This window comes from Gracilinanus agilis, chromosome 4, assembly GCF_016433145.1.
Source record: "Gracilinanus agilis isolate LMUSP501 chromosome 4, AgileGrace, whole genome shotgun sequence".
Classification (NCBI taxonomy): Eukaryota; Metazoa; Chordata; class Mammalia; order Didelphimorphia; family Didelphidae; genus Gracilinanus; species Gracilinanus agilis.
In genome coordinates this window covers 132,810,111-132,833,475 of record NC_058133.1, presented here as the reverse complement: position 1 = coordinate 132,833,475, position 23,365 = coordinate 132,810,111, and the positions used below count along the sequence as shown (strand labels likewise).

The 23,365-nt window shown below is 39.5% G+C and overlaps 1 protein-coding gene across 1 annotated transcript in view; it reads left to right on the top strand.

Moving 5' to 3' along the window:
- The first annotated feature begins 6,454 nt into the window (after positions 1–6,454).
- The window catches only part of TP53BP2 (tumor protein p53 binding protein 2), an 86,772-nt gene continuing 69,861 nt past the window's right edge, over positions 6,455–23,365 (top strand). Inside the window, 3 exon segments of the mRNA XM_044674967.1 lie at positions 6,455–6,523; positions 7,481–7,600; positions 7,602–7,625. Of these exon segments, the coding sequence (XP_044530902.1) occupies positions 6,455–6,523; positions 7,481–7,600; positions 7,602–7,625 (213 nt within the window).

Below are 23,365 nucleotides of genomic sequence, written 5' to 3'. Positions count from 1 at the left end.
GACAAACAGAGGCTAAGTGGCTTGCCCAGTATCACACACACACACACACACACACACACACACACACACACACACAGAGCTACTAAGTGTTTGAGGCTGGATTCAAACTCAGGTCCTCCAGACTCCAGTCTCCATGTTCTATTGGCTTCACCACCAAAAATGAACATCAATTACTGCCCAGTCTTTTGAGGCTTCAGTGTCATCCTCAATCCTCATCATACTCACTCAATGCACAGATCCAATCAATTGTCAAATCTTGACATTTTTCCTTTTACAGCATCTCTCATATATGTCCCTTCTCTCGGTTCATATAGCTATCACTCTAGTATAGAGCCTTATCACCACTTGTCTGTACCATTTAAATATCATTCTTCCTACCTCAAGTCTCTCCTGACTCAAATTTATCCTCTACTCAAGTGCCAAAGTGATTTCCCTGAAGCAAGGTCTGGCCAAGTTGCACCACTACTCAATAAACTCCAGTTGCTCCCTATTACCCTAAGAATCCTCTAAAATCCATTAAAAATCTTTGGCATTTAAAGTCCTTGATAACCAGGCCCCTTCCAGCCCTTCCCAATCTTCTTAATCTCTTCACTCTCGAAAGCACACTACAATCCAGCTGCCCTGGCTACTTGGAATACCTCAAACAATAAATCTATCTTCCGACTCTGATTTTTGAACATTTACAGAAATTTGGCCCTCAGGAAGCTAGTATGAGCATGAGCTTTGTAACCATGCAGCCTAGCATATGTGTACATCATGCATACTTGCACAAACATACACATACAGTACATGGCAACACAGACCAATAGAGATTTGATTTGGGCACACACCCAGGCAGACTCACTGCCATGAGGGAGCTACATACTGTGGCAAAGATTTTGGTGGGAGTACATGCTCAGTGATGTGTGAGCAGGAAAGTTTGAAACCTTAAAGATGGGCTTGCTTGAGAACAGGTAACCAATGCCAGATATGGGAGGGGCCAGTCCGAATCAAACCTAGATATGGTGGGAAATGGCCCAGAGTACTGGGGTTGGGGAGTTTCCTGATGGGACCAGAAATATTGTTTAAGATGAAAAATGAGGATCCCAGAAATGGGTGTTGGAATGCAGCTGTTGCAATTGGCTATGAGCCTTGTCTAAGTGGGAACCATGATCATTTACACATTTGACATGGGGTCGGGGGAAAAATACAGGTTATGTGTAATTGTTTATATGTTTATGGTCATTAGGACCACTTAGCCTAAGTAACTTCATATTGGACTCCTATCACATATTAGAAAATCAAATAGTAATATATTTCATTAATTATAATCATTGCACCTTTTTGCAACCTTTATTCTTATGTATTAATTATGTTATGTTTGAAATGGATGACTATACCACTACTCCGTACCTGAAAGACATTCCTGAGCATCCTTCAAAGCTCAACCCACAGGGGTGCAGCTAGATGGCTCAGTGGATTGAGAGCCGGACGTAGAGGTGGGAGGTCCTGGGTTCAAATTTGACCTCAGATACTTCCTAGCTGTGTGACCCTGGGCAAGTCACTTAACTCCCATTGCCTAGCCCTTACCTCTCTTCTGCCTTAGAACTAATACAGAGCATTGATTCTAAGATGGAAGGTAAGGGTTTAGAAGAAAAAAAAAAGGTTCAGCTCATTCCACTTCCTCTGAGAAAGCTATTCTAATCTCACAAGAAAATTACTTTGTATAAATTTTCTTTTTGATTATCTGAGTACAAGTAGTTTCCCCCCCACAGAAGATAAACTCCTTGAAAGCTGTAACTATTTTGCTGTTTTTTTTAAATCTGTGTATCTTTAGCAGCTAGCATAGTGCCTAGAATTTAGTAAATATTTAATAAATGCTTGTTGAATTTAATTGAACCCCCTGATTATATCTATTACATGTAGATTGTCACTAATGACGAGAAATACTTAGATCTGACCGAGATTCAGGTCATGTTGTACATTTCCAGAAAGTAATGAGTTCATGTAATTAATAATAATAACTGATATTTATATACTTATTTGACATTTACAAAACATTTTACATATATTAGCTTTTAACAACCTTTTAAGGATGATATTACAACTATTATTATCCCTAGTTTTACATGTGAGGAAACTGAGGCTCAAAGAGGTTGTGTCTTAGCCATGGTCACATAGCTAATAGGCAGCAGAGGCAAGACTTAAAACTAGGTCTCTCTCACCTCAGGTCTAGAATTTTTAGGCTTGCCTAAGCCATTAAACCATTAAACCATTAAGCCATTAAACCCCCTTAGTGCTCTTCTACCTTGGAACCAATACACAGTATTGATTCTAAGACAGAAGGTAAGTGTTTAAAAAAAATTGTAAACTATAACTCAGAGGTTTAGTCTAATTTGAATGTGATCTTCCCCAGCCATGTGAACATCTGTGGGGTAAGCTGTCTCCTTCTTACACAAAGTCCTCTATTACTTCTTTGAAAATTAAAAGACCTAAGATTAAGATAGAGTCCACAAGAATTTATTCAGGATCTGCAATGCACTGAGAGTTATGGTAGGTGTCAAGGACAAGAGAAAGAATGCAAAAACAGGTGTTCCACGCCCAAGTAGCTACTGATAATAGTAATTTGTCTTATCTCTTTTGCTAAAAGAGTTGAATACAGAATTAAGGGGTGGAGAAGTCTTCAGAAAGACTTGTACATAGACTAAGCAGGTGGGAGGAAGGAGAAACTGAAACTTGGAAGGGCAAAATGAAAGAAAATGATTAACTTGAGAGCCAGACAAGAACTATGAGAGATTGAGGGAATGTGTAACCAAAGCATAGACAAGGTTGCTTTGGTTTCATGCTTCTGTTATTTAAAAAACCCAACATAAACAAACCAGCAACTTGGCAGCAGGGAAATCTCAATTGGCCAGGAATCAGTTTCAGGACAAATTGCCAGCTGTTGTCCCTCCTTTCCTCCCTCCCTTCAGGGCAGGGCATTTGTGAAAACAAACAGTAAAGAAATAGAAAGGCATCCAGATGTCAATTCCATCTACCCAAGTCTCTAACTTAGGTCTCTTTCATTTTTTAAAAAAATTATTATTAACAGGACAAATGCTCCAAAACTTTGGGTTCTTTTTAGATGCAAGCTGGTTTTCAAGTGGTAAGGAGGCTTTGCACCATGGTTTCCCATTGGAGAGAAGCTGGAATTTGGTGGCAGACATCTAAAGGATCTATGTGCTGGCTGACTGCATCACAGTACATCTGAGTGTTTGAGATTTCTTCTATTTCTTGCAAGTAAGGAAACAAAACAAAAATGACTAAAGATGAGTCTGTGAAAAATCTTTTCTGGGAAATTGCCCTTTGTACCCTGATGTTTACTTTTAAGTACTCTTACTTCCCATAAAACATGTTAATTCTTATGGGTTATAGTTCCCCTATGCTTCTCATTTAGATTGCTATTATTCAACCATTGGGGCAGCTAAGTGGCATAGTGGATAGAGTGCTGGCTCTGGAGTAAGGAGGACCTCAATTCAAATCTAGCCTCAGACACTAGCTGTGTGGCCCTGGGTAAATCACTTAATCCTGTTTGCCTCAGTTTCCTCTTCTGAAAAATGAACCGGAGGAAGGAAATGTTAAACCACTCTAGTTACTTTGCTTTTAAGTATTCTTGCTTCCCATAAAAGTGTTAATTCATAGGGGTTATAGTTCCTATGACTGAACAGCACTCAACCATGAATATTGCTTAATTTGACTGATGTTCTTTCTTTCCTCCATCTAAGGCAGACTTTTGCTTTTAATCTATTTATTTCATATTTATCTATATCATATCTATATAAAGTTATCCTAGCTGTTTTAAAGTGGCCCACAATGATGAAGCCTACACCCACCTTTAGGTGAAGAGATGAGGGACTGTTCAGGATGAAATATGGCATTTGCTATTGTTCATCTGTCTGTGGTGAATCTCTTTGTTAATGGGAAGAATTCATTTCAGGGAGGGAGTGGGCAAAATCATGAAATTACAATGAGTAGCTAGTGGTAAATTGGATAAAGTGCTGGCCCTGAAGTCCTGAGAACCCGAGTTCAAATCTGGCTTCAGACACTAGCTGTGTGACCTTAAGTAAGTCACATAACCCTATTTGCCTCAGTTTTCTCATCTGTAAAATGGGCAGGAGAAGGAAATGGCAAACCACTAGAGTACTTTGCCAAAAAATAACTCCAAATGGGATCATAAAGAGTTGGATATCAAACCCGGCCTCAGCCACTTCCCAGCTGTGTGACCCTGGGCAAGTCACTTGACCCCCATTGCCCACCCTTACCAATATTCCACCTATGAGACAATACACCGAAGTACAGGGGTTTAAAAAAAAGAAAAGAAAAGAAAAGAAAAAGAGTTGGATATGACTAGCTGACTAAACAACAACAAAATAATAGAAGGTTATCAATAAAATTTTTAAAAATGTGTCTCACACTCAAAACCAGATAGTAGAGGACACCTAGAAAAGAGTTATTGAGAAGAAGGATTTGGTAGAAAGTATTCTTTGGTTTGGAGTCAGATGACTTCAGGTTAAGTTTTGGTTTTGGTCTGCCACTTATTACCTTTTTAATGTCTTTCAAGTCACTTAGTCTCTCTTGGCTTCAGTTTGGAAAATGGGGGTGATAATGGCTTCCCTATCTATCTTAAAGGTTGTTTTGATCAAAGTATTTCTGAGGGACTTATGAGAAAGAACACTATCCACATCCAGAGAAAGAACTGTGGGAGTAGAAACACAGAAGAAAAACAACTGCTTGATCACATGGGTTGATGGGGATATGATTGGGGATGTAGACTCTAAGTGATCACCCCAGTGATCCATATCAATAATATGGAAATAGGTCTTGATCAATGACATATGTAAAACCCAGTGGAATTGCACGTTAGCTATGAGAGGGAGTGGGAAGAGGGGAGGGAAAGAACACAAATCATGTAAGTATGGAAAAATTTTCTTAATTAATCAATATATACCTATGTGTATATATTGTTTCTCCCATTAGAATATGAACTCCTTGGGGGCAAGGACTGTTTTTTACTATTCTTTATCTAATAACCAAGTAGCACAGTGCCTGACAAATAATAAGTACTTCATAAATACTTTTTGGTTTGTTCATTAATTGGATAGAATATAAGCATCTTGAGAATAAACCCTCTTAGGTCTTTGTATCCTTATCACCAAGTGTAGTACATGCTTAACAAATCCTGGTCGATTGATTGCTCACTGAGCAAAAAATGATGTATATAGGAGGAATCTGAACCTTTGGATTGGCTTGCCTTGCCGGAAGATATAGAACTGGAGGGAACTGTTTGGATAGCCCAGAACTGAGGGGAAAAGTAAAATAAAGTAAAAAATAAAGTAAAAAATGTAAAAAAAAATTTATTGGTCTCATGAACTGTATCATGCTTTAATTACTTACCTCCTAGGAGAGATATAACAGTAATTAAAAGTTATTCTATCCAATTTTAACTCTTTCAGTGCAACCTTGTAAATCTTTCTATTCAGTGTTTCTTTGAGTGTGGAGGAAATAGATGCCCCTCACCTGGTTTACACTGTGTACTGAGAACTTTTCTACTCTCCTATTTTGGGGGAGAACACAGATATGAGGCAGTTTAATTTTATCTGGGCTCTGGGGTAGGTGTATAAAAAACTAAAGAGTAAGGAGAAAGAAATTAGAGGCCCGGCTTCCCAGAGCTGAACTAAACCACTAAGTTTGTGTGTCCAGAGTAGAAGGATCCCTTAGTAGAGAGGGAGGAGGCACAGTCCCTTCTCTTTGGAATCACATTAGAATTGTTACATACTCAAACGAATATCCTAAATATTATAAGCACTCTGTTGGTTGGTCTTGCTTAACATTTTTTTCTTTGTTATAAGGGAGAGCTCAATGTGTAAAAGAGTAATATAGTGTTTTTTAAAAACAAAAGGAATGAATAAAACATTAAAAAAGGAAAAATAATAGTTAACTTATACACATACATATATATGTACCCATAACTATAATCACTGGTCCAACCCCTGATTTTCTCTCTCCTATTCCTCTCAAGATCAACTAATAGTAATTATGTAATCACATCAGAGCAGTGCAAAGAAGGATAGTTTATATATAATAGAAATGCAAGGTAAATATCAAGAAAATGAATCCACAGAAAATATTCTTATAATCTGTTAGCCAAATTCCAAATGATTATAAGGTTATGAATCAAATCTGACTTTTGGCCCCATGTCTTGGCTATCAGCCCAGCGCCTAATCTCAGGAAGCAAGAAACAGTGTTTTAACAACTTGCTCATCAGATAACTACAAAAGGTGCTGAATCTCTTTGTCTTGGTTGTTCATTGTTTGTCCATCAGTACTGGGTTGATGAGTCTACAGGATTTGACTGCTGATACTTCCTGTGCAGAAGGGGTGAGGTCTCAAATGGCTAGTAGAGCATACATAGAACAAGGTCAAAGTCATGGTAAGCATGGAGGAAAGTCTGGGTGCTTTCAACAGTGCTGTAGTACTCATGCCCCAAAGCCTGGCATTGGCAAGTGTGAGGGAAAACCTTAATGTTTAAAACATTGGCAAGACAATGCATGATGCCCCTGGAGCTTCTGATTTCTGGAGCCATTTTCTTCACCTGCTTCCTTCTTCTCTGCTCCCCCCACCCCTTTTCTTCCTTTTACTTTAGTGCTGCTTGTCTTTTTAATCTTCTGATATAAGGTTTTTTTTAAACCCATACCTTCTGTTTTAGAATCAACATTGGTTCCAAAGTTCAGTAGGGGCTAGGCAATTAGAGTTAAGTGACTTGCCCAGGGTCACACAGCTAAGAAGATGTCTGAGCTTAAATTTTAATCCAGAACCTCTTATCTTCAGGCCTGGCTCTATCCATTGAGCCACCTGGCTGCCTTTCTAATATGAATTTTTGCAAGAAGTATGCCTAACCAACCAGAATCTAAATGATGTAGACCTGATGTGGAACTTGCAACATATTTCTAGAGAAACCACTTTGCAGAGCCTCTCCAAGGAAGTAATAAATTCTTTGCCCTCAAATACTGTGAGAGTGTAGTCTAAAAATGAACATATGCACTTGGCACATGAGGGACTTGGCAACATCCACACATAAGTAAAGTACAAGGTAGAGTCAACTCCTACCACTGTGGGAGAGGATCAGGGAAAGCCTCATGGAAGAGGTGTTACCTAAGCTGAGTCTTAAAGGAAGATATGCATGCTAACAGGCACAAATGAGAGGAGCAGGTAAATTCTGGACATAGGGAATAGCTAGCATAACATCAGCTTCAATAGCTTCTCTCACAAAGACTTCTGTTGCTATGTCTTTAAGAGGCAATGGAATCTTGGGAAGTTACAGTTTAACTGCTATTTTAAAGAGGGAATGAATCTTGAGAAGACTGGCAGCTTAATTACCATCCTGGAAAGTTAAGTGTGGTGGTGACTGGAGAGAGACTGTGAAGACAGAGAGAAAAAACTAAGAGAATTGCTTTCTTGAGAGATTGCATTTAACTCTTATCTTGCTGTGAAACATTTTGAAGAGAATTCTTGGATGTTGGCTGTTATCCTGAGCAAACTGAATAGTGGGATTGTGCTTCCAGACATAAAGAGGTCAGCAGTGATGCTTAGAGGTGCATTTCTTCCAGGTGATACATTATTTGTCTTTATTTCTTGTTACACTGTCAATACAATTAGATAGTTTGTAAGTTAGTAACCTTGATGTTTTAAGCCTAGGATATTAGGGGGTGGTGTAGGGGGTGGGGAAGAGACAGAAAGAGAGGAAAGGAGGGAGAGGAGAGAGAGAGAGAGAGAGAGAGAGAGAGAGAGAGAGAGAGAGAGAGAGAGAGAGAGAGAGAGAGAGAGAGAGAGAGAGAAGTCCATGAGATTTAAAAAGGAAACAACAGAGCATACCCTGTTTGCCTTAGAACTTGGTATGAAAATGAGAATGAATAAAGTAATGAGGGTTGGGATTTAGTTTTGCTGACAAATGTGCATACTCAGCCTCTTTGCAGGCTATGTGTGAGGGTCACTAAACTTAATGTTCTACTACATTAGACTGAATGCATAGTGGTAGGAAAATAGTGTAAATGCTAGTAGTTGAGGAATTGCTAGTAATTCAATTTGTCCTGATTATGTAGATGTATGAATGAGATTACTGCAAAACACAAGGTAGGTAGGATCCAGATTGTGGAGGACCTGGAATGGCAGGCTAGAGTTTATATTCTATCTTCTAAGATTTTTGAGCAGGGCAGTGACGTGGTTAGACTTGTGCTTTTAGGAATATTATTTTGGCAGCTATATGGAAGATGAGTGGAAGAGAGGCGAGAGGCTAGAACTCAATTAGAACACTATTACTGCAGGCTTAGTGAGTGGGGATAAAGGACTACACTGGGTGGTGGCAGTATGAGTAGATTGGGAGAGATATTGTGAAGGTATACTAAGTAGTTTGGCAATTCATCAGATATGGTGAAAGTGGGATACTATGACATTTGCATATTGCTTTTATGCTTGTGAATTGCTTTTATAGACAGCTGATTTGATCTTCACAAATGAGAGTAAAAAGTCACGGATAATAACAAAGTTATGAACCTGGATGACTGGAAAGTTGGTGGTACCTTCAGTTTCTTAAAGATTTATTAAATACTTACTATGGCCAAGCCACTTTATTGGGTAATGAGGTTACAGAGACAAAAAAAAATGAAACTGTTCTTGCCCTCAAGGTGTTAATATTATTTTGGATGGGAGGGGAACAGTACATATACAATAAGTAAATATGAAATATATACCAAAGTATATAATGTAATGGAGAGGGAGAGGGGAATGAGAACTAACAACCGGGAGGGATTGAGAAAAGTTTTGTATAGAACTGGCACCTGATTTTGAGTGATAATACATGTATAACCCAGTGGAATTGCTTGTCATCTCTGGGAGGGAAGAGAGGGAGAGAACATGAATCATGTAACCATGGGAAAATATTTAAAGAAATTATATTAAAAAATAAGTAAATTAAAAAGAAAAAGAACTGGCACCTGAATGGTGGTCAGAAGGAACCTAAAGATTCTGCCATTCAGATATGAGGAGGGAATATATCCCTGAAATAGCAACCATTTGTGCCAAGGCACAGAGGCAGGAAATAGAAAGATGTATGTAAGGAACACATACCAGGCTTATTTCAAAAGTAGAATGTGTGATGGGAAATAATATTAAATGAATTTGGAAAGACTGGTGGAAACCAAACCATGTAAGATTTGCGAAGGGATTTTTTTTGACTGTTTAATAATACTTTTTTTTTTTTAGAAAAGTTAACATGGTTACATGATTCATGCTCCTACCCTCCCCTTCAGCCCCCACCCCCCACTTCCCTCCCCATAGCTGATGTGCATTTACACTGGTTTTAACACCTGTCATTGATCACGACCCACTTTCAAACTGTTGATAGTTGCTTTGGTGTGGTAGCTTTGAGTCTACATCCCCAATCACGTCAGCCTCAACCCATGCTTTCAAGCAGTTGTCCTTCCTCTGTGTTTCCACTCCTGTAGTTCTTCCTCTGAATGTGGGCAGTGTTCTTTACCATAAGTACCTCAGAATTGTCCTGGGTCATTGCATTGCTGCTAGTACAGAAGTCCATTACATTCTATTTTACCACAGTGTATCAATCTCTGTGTATAATGTTCTCCTGGTTCTGCTCCTTTCACTCTGCATCAATTTCTGGAGGTCATTCAGTTAACATGGAATTCCTCCAGTTCATTATTCCTTTGATCACAATAGTATTCCATCATCAGCAGATACCACAATTTGTTCAGCCATTCCTCAATTGAAGGGCATACCCTTGTTTTCCAGTTTTTTGCCACTACAAAGAGTAGGGCTATAAATATTTTTTACAAGTCTTTTTCCTTATGATCTCTTTGGGGTATAAACCCAACAATGGTATGGCTGGATCAAAGGGCAGGCATTCTTTTATAGCCCTTTGAGCATAGTTCCAAATTGCTTTGGGGTTTTTTGCTAAGCTGGAATTTTTGTATTTTATCCTGGAGCTAATAGGGAGTCATTAAATATTTCAGATTCAGGGTTGGGGTTAGGTTGGGGAGGAAGATGACAGTCACGTCTGTATTTTAGGAATGCCAGTTGTAAGTGTTTAGAAGATGGATCAGAAAGCAGAGAAACTAGCTATTGAATTGTCCAGTCAAATGATGTTGAGGGACTGAACTGGGTAGAGGAGTTGAGATTGTAGATTGGGGCAGATTGAAGAAATATTAAGTAGAATCAACAAGATTTAGCAACCTCTGGAATGATTACCAGTTAGCATTTATTGAGCATTTATTATGTGCCAAGAATCCTGCTAAGGGCTGTGTGTGTAGGTGGGGGAATTAAAGTGAAAGTTCCTGCCCTCAGGGAACTCTCTTTCTAATAAAGGAGAAAATCTGTTTATTCTCTCAGTCTACAACACCTAATAGATAGGCTCCTAGAGGTTTCAGGGCAGGGACAGGGAGTAGTGGAGTAGTTTTCTAATACCCTCACTTATGAGCCCCCATCAATATGCTAATTCATTATCAGTCAGCCAGTCTTAATTTTTTAGAAATCACTAAGGTGGTGTAGTAAGAACAGTTGGTATAAAGCTCTCCTCCTACCCTACCCTGGGTCAAACTTTGGGGAATGCTCTCCCACAAAATTCAAGGGAAAGTGGGCTCAAGGCTCACTAGTTCCTAGTGGCTGGAAGTTTTTCTCCCACCCCCATCCCTTTATAGCAGGGGTCAGCAACGTATGGCTCTTGAGCCATATCTGGCTCTTTCTGCAGGAGCCTTTATGGCTTTATGTCCATTTTTTTTTTCAGGCGCTGTTACAGGAGCGTGCACTGTGAGCACTGTAGGGCTCTCACGAAATTACATTTTAAAAAATGTGGCGTTTATGGCTCTCACGGCCAAAAAGGTTGCCGACCCCTGCTTTATAGAGTTAAAAAACAAGAAAACAAACCAAAAAAACAAAACAAAACAAAAAACAACAAACACCTTTCTGACAGAATTGATACTATCCAAGGCAGAAGAGTGGCAAGGGCTAGGCAATGGGGGTCAAGTGACTTGCCTAGGGTCACACAGCTAGGAAATATATGAGGCTAGATTTGAATGGAGGTCCTCTGCACTCCAGGTCTGGTTCTCTATCCACTGAGCCACCTAGCTTTATAGAGTTTTCAGGAAGTTTCCTTTAGGTGTGCTATAGCTTTCTACTAGATTTGTAGCCTCCTAAAGCTCTTCAGGGAAAGTTTTCTTTGTCTCTCAGTTCCCAATGCAGTGCTACAGTCAGCCACTGCTTATTCTGGGAACACATTTATATTTGCAGATGGAAATCCCAAATATTCCGACCTTCTGAAGACTGATCAGGGGCATATATACATATATGCATGTATGAACTTTTGTTTTCCTTTGTCCCCTCTCCTCCCACTCAAGCCATTCCCACTCAAAGGTTTAACTGAAGCTTACTTCATCATTAGGCTGACTTACTACTAGAATGCCTGATTGTGAACTAGTTTATCAGCTGAATCCCAGTATACTCCTTGCATTTATACCTAGGTTAAATTTTTTTTTTTTATCTCAACTGTGAAGTCTGAGTCTTTTGGGTTCAAAGAGAGCGAGGAAGCCTCCCAATCTTAATTAGAAAACAAATACAGTATAAAAGAGATACAAAGTAATCTTGGGGAAGAAATTACAAGGGATATCAGGAAAGGACTCATGCAGAATGGTGGCTCTTGGGCTGAGTCTTAAAAGAAACAGAAGTTCCAATAAGCAGAGTTGAAATGAAGGGTATCTTCGGCACTGGAGATACCCAATGCAAAGGCAAAGAAGTGGAGGGTTATGCATGAAAAAGAGCAAGAAGGCTAAATTGACTAGACTGTACTTGGAGCACAATATGTAGTAGGTCTTGAAAGGTAGAATGGGGCCAAATTGTTAAGCATTTCATATGACAGTTTATTAGAAACCATTGGAGTTCGAGTAGGGAGTGGTAGAATTGCACTTTAGGAAAATCATTTTGGCAGTGATATGAGAGAATGAATGAAAGTAGATGAGACGAAGAGAAAACAATGAACAGGCAGATGAAATAGTCCAAGACAGCAATGATGATAGCTCAAGTATGGTAGTTAACCTGTGTGAGAGGAAAGGAGAGAGATTATATATATGAGAGAGGTTGAAAGGATATTAGGCGGCAACTGGTAGCAACTGACTTGCTATGAGCAGTGAATGAGCAGTAGAGGATTACTCCAAGGTTTTGAAAATAGGTAACTGGATGGAGAGTGAAGTAATAGTAACAACAGTAACAACAACAGTAATAGGGAAGTTTAGAAGAGTGGTAGGTTTTGGGGAAAAGTTACCAAGTTCTGATTTGTACATGTTGAGTCTGATATATGACATCTCTTGAAGTGTCCAAAATGCAAAAGTAGAGCTCCAAAGAGTGATTTGTTATGATTAAAAATGATAAAGACTGATATAATAATAGAAATTAGTATTTTAATTAAAGCCATGGCCATGCTGGTAAAATATATATAAGACCACACCTGTAAGTATTCAAACTGCCGCCTCAGCCATCTTTACCTTTCGTATCGCGCACCTGCTAGCTCAGAGAGAGAGGTTCCTTTTGGATTCTCCTCCCATTTAAACTGTCCTATGCGTGGTGACACAGGCGTCCCCACGCCCAAAGAACCGGAAACCCGTTGGACCACGAGAAATGTAGTTTGATAGTTCCCACGTGTCCATAGAAAATATATATATACTTTTAAATGTCATCTCCCAAATTCCAATTATACAGATTATAGCTAGACATGTAGATATTTGGTAGTCGTGGACATAGAGATGATAGTTAAAACTCTAGAGATGGTGAGATCATCAAATGAGTTGACTGTAGAAAGAATAGAAAATTGAGCCCAGGACAGAGTCTTGGGTTATGCCCACAGTTACTGGGCATGATCTAATGATTCAACTAAGAACCTGAGAAGACAGTAGTCAGTTAGGCATGAGGAAGACCAAATGAGAGGAGTATCACAAAAAAACAAAGATTATAGAATATCCAAAAGGAAATAGCAGGGTCCACCTCTTAATATATATGTATGGATATATGTGTGTATCCATATATATATTTATACTCACATATATGTTTATATGCACAGGTATATATACATACATATATTGGGACAGGGAGGTGGTTTAGGGGATAGAGTGCCAAGTCCGGAGTCCAGAAGACTCATCTGGCCTTAGACACTCACTAGCTGTGTTGCCCTGGGGACATCACTTACCCTTTGCTTCAGTTTTATCTATAAAATGAACTAGAAAAGGAAATAGCAAACCATTCTAGTATATTTGCTAAGAAAACCCTAGATGGGGTCATGAAGAATCGAACAAGACTGAAAAATAACCCAAATTTCAAAACTCACACACCCACACATATATGTATGTATACTTGGTATAGTCATTATAGATTAATAAATAATGGATAATGGATTTGAGGGTTGAAGAAGGAAGAATCGTGATGATTTCAAAGTTGTAAGTGTGGATAGGCACTGACAACAGTTTAGTAGACAGTTTAGGGCTGATTATATAGAAACTGAAATAAGAAAGGCAGGTTTTGAGGTGAGAGAACACAAAATAATGAGTTCTATTTTGGGGGATGCTAATTTGTGAATACTTATTGAACATATGGCAGCTAGATGGTACAGTAGATAGAGTGCTGGGCCTGAAGTCAGGAAAACTCTTTCTTGAGAGTGGCCCCAGGCACTTAATAGCTATGAGACCCTGGATAAATCACATAACCCTGTTTGCCTCAATTTCCTCATTTGCAAAATCAGCTGGAGAAGGAAATGACAGACCATTCCAGAATCTTTACCAAGACCCAAAGGGAGTAATAAAGAGTTGATACAACCAAAATGACTGAATAACAAATATTGAACATATAGGAGAAAATTGTCCAATGGGCAGTTGATGATAGGGGAATAGCGTTCAGGAGAAAAAGATTAAATCTGGATATTAGAGTCATTTGGAGAGACATGAGAATTGAGCTTGTGAGGGTGGAGAGAGTATTCACACACACACACACATCCACCCACCCACTCATACACACAGATGCCCTACATGTTTGATGAAGAGAGATCCAAACAAAATGCTCTAGGAAATTTTAAGGGATAGAATGCTTTTTAGGGACTCAGGGAAAGTTTCATTGTTGAGCTCCAATAAAAATTGAAGGAAAAGAAGGCTTTTAATAGGTGGAAGGGAAGACAATTCTAGGCACAGAGGACAGACAGCCTGTGTAAATGTATAGGAGGCAGGAGATGACAGACTAAGATCGAGGTCCAGGTAATGCAATGTGACTGGAATATAGCATGTCTGTGAAGGGGAATAGTATATATCTCTTTGAATAATGTGAAATAAGTAATGATTTGAAAGAAAGTAGATATGCCTTGGATTGTGGAGGATCTTGAAAGTTATTTTTAGCAGTTTGTATTTTATGCTTTAGGAAACAACAGTGGAGAAATTTGATGATCAGACCTGTGTATTTTGGAGTACTTTTAATTAAACATGGATCGGTAATAGTGTTCTCTATTCAGCATAGGGTTAGGGACTGGACCTTTTTTGACAGCTAACTCCTGGATGAGACAATTCTGTCTACCAGTGAGGATCAACTCTTGTTTAACTTAAAGTCTTAGAAAATTTTCTGGATTGGAGCATTAACTTTTATCATTCAGCTGGTGTGTATCAGAGGTCACACTTGAACTCTGTCCTTCTGGCTTTAAGATTAGTTCTTTATGCTCTTGTGCTCCACTAGTATGCCCCAAATACTGAGTATATGATAAAGTCTTCTTTATCTATGTATGGATTCCCAAGACGTATTTATGGGACGTAAAAAGAATTGGGAGGGGACTGGGAGAGGAATACACAGTTTGTAATTGGAGAAAATAAACACATCAAACAGGTCTTCGTGGTTCTGAGGTTGGCTCCTTATGCCCTATGCTATGCTAGTCCTCTTTCACAGCAAAATAATGACATTAACAACTCATTTATATAAATAATTCTTCAAGGTTTGCAAAGCTCTTCACAATCTCATCAAGTAAGGAGAGAAAGTACTATTTCTCTCTCTCTCTCTTAAACCCTTAACTTCTGTGTATTGGCTCCTTGGTGGAAGAGTGGTAAGGGTGGGCAATGGGGTCAAGTGACTTGCCCAGGGTCACCCAGCTGGGAAGTGTCTGAGGCCAGATTTGAACCTAGGACCTCCCATCTCTAGGTCTGACTCTCAGTCCATTGAGCTACCCAGCTGCCCCCCACCTTTTTTTTTAACAGATGAGGTGAGAGGGTAAGTGACTCACCCAGGATCACACAATTCAGCAGATGGTCGAGCTGACTCTCTTTAATAATAGGTGGACTCTATTAAAAGTTCTTATGGAGTATGTGGCATAACAAGGCACTAATTCATTTTTACAGAGCATTTTGCTTAATTTCGCCTTTATTAGGAACTTTAGTCCCCGGGAGCGAAAGCCTGCATTAAGTGCTCTTTATTAAGAATAAGGTTTAGACTTGGGTGTGCTAGAGCCAGCTGAAACCAGCTTTCAAGCTTCGTGTGGGAATTTACACCTCAGAAATTGGCAAACGACACAAATTCAGGGCTTAATTTATTGTTCGTTGATTGTCGAGACTTGAGAAAGTGCTGGAGAAAATGTTAATAATGTAGATTAAACTTAAAATTGCGTTGTGGGCGTTAAGGATTTGCCAGCACCTGGGGCAGTGAAAAATCAAACCCAGAGAACAACCAGGTAGGTCCTTGGCAGTGAGAGCTTTCCAAATCAGTTCCAGGCTGAAACAAAAGTCTCCCTTTTTGCCCGACCGAGGCAGGTACTCCCAGTACTTCAGGTCAGTTAAGTTGTGTAATTGACTTAGCCTGTTCCTCCCACCAGGGTGTAATGTCCCTATCTGGAACATGGTGGCACTCCCCAGGTGGGGAGGGAGCCAAGTTGGGGCACCGCTCCCAAAGAGATTCATGGAAATGGGACACTCATGCCTTTGAGAAAACCGGACCAAGCGTCTCCAGAGGAGTAACCCGGGACACTTGAAACCCACTCCCCGCTTAGGAATGTTTAGAGGAATGGTGGCCTTTTCCTGGTCCTCCCGCTCCGGGAGGCGTCTAGGAGGAGACCCCAGCCTGCAAGGTCTGGCGTCCCTACCCCCCACCTAAAGCTTGTCGGGGCGCGGGGGGGGGGGGGAGAGTCCTCCCTTCAGGGTTAATGCAGGACTAGAGGAGCCCTCCTCGGGGGTGTCGCGCATCCCGAGTATTCTGAGGAGTTGTAGCTTCTCCAGGGATCAAAGGGCAACAAAATATATTTAATTTTGTCCTAGGCCCCTCTTAGAGTAAATTAAATGGCGGCAGTAGAACCCAAAGACTGGACAACCTCTAAACCATTCACGCCCCCTCCCCCAGCGTTTTGGGAGGGCGTGGAGTCGCGCAGCACCGAGCTGGGACGAGGCGCGCGCGCGCACCTTCTCACTTCGCACACACCCCTCCTCTCCGTGCCCCTCCCTTCACCTTACGCTCGGAGGCGCGCGCGAGTGTACCCTGGCTCCCGCGCTCGCCTCCGCCCGCGCGCTTTTCTCTTCAAACCGGGCTCATTCCCTACCCCTGCGGAGGGTTCGCGATCTTAGGCGCGCACCCGCTCCTAGGCCCCACCGCCCCCCGGAGGAGCGGGTTCCTCCGCCCCGCCTCTCCCCGCACGTAGGGCGGAGCCAACAGCGCGGCCGGGCGGGGGCGGGGCTGGGCCCTGGGCGGGCCCGGGGATTAGTGGGTTTCGAAGCGGAGGTGGAAGCCGGAGCCGCCGGGGACTCCGAGGAAACAAAGCCGCGGCGTGGGGGCGCTGCTAGGAGGGAGTAGGTGGGCCTTGGGGCTCGGCGGCCTTCCTTCTCGTGTGGTGGGCTCCGTGTGGCCGCTACTCTCGGCCTGAACCATCCGCCTCCCCTCGCAACAGGTCGGCCTCCCCCGCCCCACCGGCCCCGGCCCGGTCCCAGTTAGTCTCTGGGGTCGTGTCCCTGCACTCGCCGAGCCGGGCCCGGCTTCCCGCTTCAATGCGGTTCGGATCCAAAATGATGCCGGTGAGTGCAGAGCGCCGAGTGGGGATCATTCCCGGAAGAGTGGGAGCGTCGAGTGTGTTTGGGGTGGGGGTGGCGGCGGCTCCGGGCCTGGGTTCATTTTCTTAGACGGCGCCTGGCTGGGGGAGGGGGCTAGCAGGGGCGCTCTGAGGGATACTTGCCCCGCTCTCTCCCGTTCCTGGGACCTGCTCTTGTCCCACCCCCCAGTTTTGTCCTCGCCCCACCTGTTTTTGCCAGCTGTGATTGGGGGGGGCGTCCGACCCTTCTCTGCTTTACCTTCCATCCCCCAGGCTTTCTCCTCTCGCTTTCTCCTTGGGGCCTCTGAAGACTTTGAGATTACAGTAGGGGGAATCTCAAATTGGGGACCCCGGTAAGTATTTTCCGGCACTTTTCTTTTCTCCTCCCGCAGGGGAGCGAGCCCAGCTCTGGAACTTATGGAGGAGTTCACGGGCTGAAACTTTTCCCTTTCGATCAATAGCAGTGTATTGTATTGACTTAGTAAACTCTTTTCAGCGGCTGGGGCCATGAATTGGGGCACTTGGCCCCTGCCCTATTTTAAGAGGACCTTGGATCGAATGGCAGCCGCTACCCTTTTATCTCCTCCTGAAAGATGACTTGGGTAAAATCACTTTCAAAAGACCCCAGGCTTTTTAATAATAACGACCCTTACCTTTCTCCTCATCCCTGCACACTCCAGTAGGTAATTTCAGATAGTCATGAATCCTCTAACTATGTTCCTTTAGTCTGATTATTTAGATCTTTGGAGATCGAGATTAGTGATTTTGTTTGAGAGATCGACAAATTGTCGAAATAAATACAGGTGTACAACAGTCTTAACGTCGGGATGCTGGATTGAGGGGAAAAGAAATGTTCACGTCTGAAACACTGGATGTTTTCACTTACTCCAGTTCATTCAGGATTATTACCACGAATGCTGCATCTTTCAGTACACTTGTTTATTTATGAAATTAGTAGTTCCACCTAGCCCAGTGCAGTTCAACTAGTCCTTCTTAATAGTTGAGGTAGTGAGAGTGTGAGGAACAAAAGTTAAAAGAAACATTGTAAACCTGAAATCATAGAATGCAATTGTTAATACTATTGCCCAGCTTAGTTTCCATTCCCTGGAATAGAAATATTTGTTATCTGTAATTGTTGAAAGAATTTTTCTACCGCGTTTATACAAATATGTGGAAAACAGTGACCTTAAATTTTTGTAGTTGCAGTCACAGTTAGTAAAAAGAAAACAAAAAATAGTGTTACCTGGTTACCTTCCTGGCACAGTAAAGTGATTTCTCCCAGGTCACCCAAATCCATTGGCATCTCTCTGAACAAACTAATAATTTTCTTTGTAATTGAGGCTTTTTGTAAAATCAAATGAGATGTTATTTGAAAAGTTCTTAGCACAGTGCCTCGTTCATAGAAGGCACTAAATAAATGCATGTTTCCTTCCTTCTTTCCTTAATTGTAGGTATGTTTGGTAATTTAGGGTCTTTCATTTCCCTTTGCAAATTTAAAAACTTTTTATCTGTCAGGAGGCCAAGAAAGATTTTTATAGGATCATGCACATACACAGCACTTTTGGAATCAGTACCAGGCTATAAAAACAGGTTTACCAAAACCAGGATTGAATGCAATGTGGATAAGCATAAAAAATTATACTATTGCAAAATATAAGTGCCTAATGCTGCTTTTGTTTTATTTTTCTTAGCTTCTGTTATCTTTTGGAGTTTGAGAACAACAAATTTGAAATACCTTGAATGAATTATCTCCTAAATAGGGACTTAAAAAGAGATTGAAGTGTGATGGTAATATAATTTTTTAACTAGAATAGTAGTGTGGTAGTTAAAAGTTTCTGTAACTAAAACTGAGAGGTTTTTTTTTTTACTTCATGAAGGTTAATATATAAAAAAGACAAATGCTATTCTTAAGACCAAACTTCACACTACATGTTTTGCTGTTTAGATGTTCAGAATTTAAAATAATAGACTCCATATATGTAATTCTTATTAGTTAAAAACTTGTAAATAGTATGTCATATTTGTGATATTAAATAAGGCAGAACTATTGAAAATAGTTACTTCTTTGTTGTCTCATTTTTTAGAATATTTTTATTTATAATTATAATTATGTAAAGTATTTGAAAGTAAAAGCATTTTTTTTTACATTTTTCAGATTTAGATTTTTCCTTAATTTAGATGGGGGTTCCCTGTCATAAATTAATGAGTTTTTGTTTATTAAAGATGACAGTCTGAAAACAAACAGAAAGCTCTATCGTATAACTTTTTTCAATAGTTAAGACAATAGGTTAATATTAAAGAGTGTGTGAAGAATTGGCTATAATAATGTAGCATCAATTTAAAGATGTTTTAAGTTTGTAGAATCCAAATGTCAAAATAAGACATATATTCAGAGAGCTTTGCGCTCTCTCTCTCTCTCTCTCTCTCTCTCTCTCTCTCTCTCTCTCTCTCTCTCTCTCTCTCTCCCCCCATACATATGTATATACTACTATTTGGGAGGAAAATTAGAATTTTCCTCCCAAATAGTAGAATGTCAAGTAAAGGGTTTTCATGGATCAAAATTCAGGAGTGGGATATGATTTTTTTTGGGGGGGGTTAGGTTACTTAAAAATAAATTCAAATGCTAAGAAACATAGAAATAAAGTAATAAATTGTAGGATGCTGGAAAATGAGGGTTTAGTATACTAAAAATACTTAGTATAGTTATACTGAGTTTATATGGTTTGAGGGAGAGGAACTAATAAGTGATAGTGTGGTTTTATTTTGGTGAAGTAAAAAGGATCATTTGCAACTTGAGGTGTATTTGTGAGGGAATCTTTTATTTAATTTGATTTAAGATCACTTTGAAGTTCCTTCTAAATAGAAATCTATCCTCCCACCATCCTCTTTAGAGGTGAAAGTCATTTTAGAGCTCATCTAGTTCATTCTCCTTTCTCCAATTTTGCAGATGAGGGAACTCAGGCCCCAAGATTTTAAGAAGTCTAGTAGGATGTAGCAATCTGTATTTAAACCTAGGTCCTCTGACTTCAAATCCTTTTTGATCTGTTGACTGTTCCAAAGAGCAATAAAATGTCAATTTTTAAAGACTATATCTTTGAAAAAAAAGATACAAAATACATTTGTATGTGCTTCTTTAATTTGATAAAATGACACTTGCAAACTTTAATGTACAGTAGTCCTTTTTTATTAGAGTATAATTCAGAAGTACTTAACCTGAATGTGAACTTCAAAACATATTTTGATAATTATATTTCAATGTAATTGTTTCCTTTGTAGTCCTACGAGTTTTTTCCCTTTGTTTAAAAACATTCCAAGGAAGGATCTGTAGACCTCTCCAGACTGCCAAAGGGTTCATGATACAAAAAAAATTGTAGAAATAGTTATTTGTATTTCTAGGTTAGGTTCTCTGATAATAGTAAAGTCAAAATTATTAAAATAAATTTTTACTTTGAAATTTCATTGCTTCATTTCATGAGAGTGCTATTGCTTATCTATTTTGGCTCTTTAATCTATAAATTTCTAAAAATTTATAGGTTCTCCAAGAAAATGGAATTTTGTGTTATTTAAATAATTTTACAAATTCTTCTAGCAAACTAAAATTTTTTTTATTCTTTTTTTTTTTTTTTAAACCCTTAACTTCTGTGTATTGGCTCCTAGGTGGAAGAGTGGTAAGGGTGGGCAATGGGGGTCAAGTGACTTGCCCAGGGTCACACAGCTGGGAAGTGTCTGAGGCCAGATTTGAACCTAGGACCTCCAGTCTCTAGGCCTGACTCTCAATCCACTGAGCTACCCAGCTGCCCTAGCAAACTAAAATTTATAGGCTGCTAAGGCAGTTTAGATGATGTTAACACATTATAAAACTGATTCAAAGCCCAGGTTTTGAGAAAGAAAAAAAATACTTTGTTTTCAGAAGTATAACATAGTTAAACTGCTAGAATTTTCTACTTTTATTTTCCTCTTGAATGATATGGGATAGCAGCTGTTCTGTGTGTAGATGTGAACTGCTGACTGAACTTTGGTATGAATTAGAGGTGAGAATGAAATTCTCATTCTCTACTTTCTCTAGCTTTGAAGGTAATTCTATCTTGATACTATACTTCACTTATCATTGGAGATTGGGAAGGGAAAGAGAAATGTAATAAATACCTTTCTCAAATGGTGAAGGAGTTTGGTGGTATCCTGGTTAATTTAACATTTTGACTAAATGAGAGTTATAGTATATATGTATGTATAAAATAGAATCATAGATTTCCAGTTGGGAGAGAACTTAAAAATCATCTAGACAAACTTAAAAATCATCTAGGAAACTGAGGTCCAAAAGTTTCACACAATGTAAAACTTGACAGAGCCAATATTCAAATCTAGGTCTACATGTTCCACATCCAGCACTCTTTAACTACACTTTTATGTATTTTCAAGGAATTAAAATATATTTGATAAAAGAATTAACTTATAATTTAACATTTGGTTCAGAAATTCTTTCAGGATATTATAGTGCTTCAAAGGCAGCATTGTATCACATTTTTTCCAAATTTTCCATAATTTAAAATAACACTTTGGGGATCTTATAGCAGATATAACCATAAGATCCCAAGTTCCTTTTTTTAAGGATTGGTCACAAATGTGACCATTTTAGAGCAGTATGACATTTATTCAGAGACAAATTCTAAGAAGCCCTTTTTAAACTGAGACATAATTTTCAAAGGGCAAACTTTGTGTTAAATGAATCATTTCTTTTGAAAAAATGTGCAAATCTCACTTTTTATCTGCTGATAACTTGTCATCATTTGTTGGATTGTGACTTCTATCAGAGCAATTAGAACAAGTCAGTTTTAGTTTTTGCTGTATTTGGTACCATTTCCCTCAAAAAGTAGTATAATTAAAAAAAAAGAAACAAGGATGGTGCAGGTAGGTGGCTTAGTGCAGTGATGGGCAACCTTTTCAGCCTGGTGTGTCAAAATTCGCCAAAAAACTGAGCATAACTCGGGTGGTATGTCACTTTGTGAAAAAAACTGTAATTTTGTTATATTTATAGTTTAACAAAAATGTATAATTGTAATACATAACTGTATTTAAAAGACCAAAAACTAATTATTTAACTTACCTGCTTAGTGACAGTTTTATTGGCTTACAGACCTCCGGCACAGTGTCTACTACACTACAGCAAATGTTTCATCCTCAGCATGCAACCTCATACTTCTCTGTATGTGGCCATGTGTCATCGAAAATGGCTACATGTGTCAGTGCTGACATGTGTGTCATAGGTTTGCCATTAGGGGCTTAGTGAATAGAGAGCCAGACCTGGAGACAGGAGTCCTGGGTTCAAATGTGACCTCAGATACTTTTAGCTATGTGATCTTGAGCAAATGACTTAATCTCAGTTGCCTGACCCCATGTTGGCATTGGGTGCTTGAAGAGACTATTGCCCTCCCCCTCTCCACATGAGCCAGAGGACATTTCTCACTTACCAGTCCCTCTGCCCAGCAGCTGAATATGCTTCCTTCCTCCCCTGTTTAGGATAAAGCCTGGAGCTCACATGTCGTGTGAGGGTTGTAGTTTGGGCACTCGGTCTCTAAAGGTTTGCCATCACTGGTTTAGCCCTTAACTATTCTTCTCTTTGAACCAATACATAGTTTTGATTCTAAAATGGAAAGTAAGGGTTTAAAAACAACAATAGAAATGGGGATGAAAAATGTGCTATCCTCAGATTTGTAGAACACTAGCTTAATGGTGTTAAAATATTCCAAATTTAAACTTGCATTGTTAAAGAGTAGAATATCTCTGCAAGGGACCTTGAAAGATCACTTAAATTCATGCCTTATGTCTAGGAAGACATCCTTGAAAAATGATTATTTGAGCATTTTGCCAGAATAATTTGGCCCTAAAATACCTTTTTGTATTTATATTGATGGAATTCATAAATGCTGGTTAGGGGATGGAGTGGGGATTGGAATACCCTTGTGACTTGGGAAAATTTCAGCACAAAATAAATACATTTGGAATTTTATTCAGAAAAATTGTCAAATAACTATTTTTATATTTATTTTTTTCCCTTCCTTCTTATTGGTTTATTTTTTAAAAGTTTTTATTTTGAATATTTTCCCATAATTACATATTTCATGTTCTTTCCCTCTCCCCCAAACTCCCCTTAGCTGACGTTTAGTGTCTTCATCCCAATAATATCCCCATCAGCCCATGTGTTCAAGCAGTTGTCAAACAACTATTTTTGATGCTCATATAGTTAAGAAAACTTAAAACATT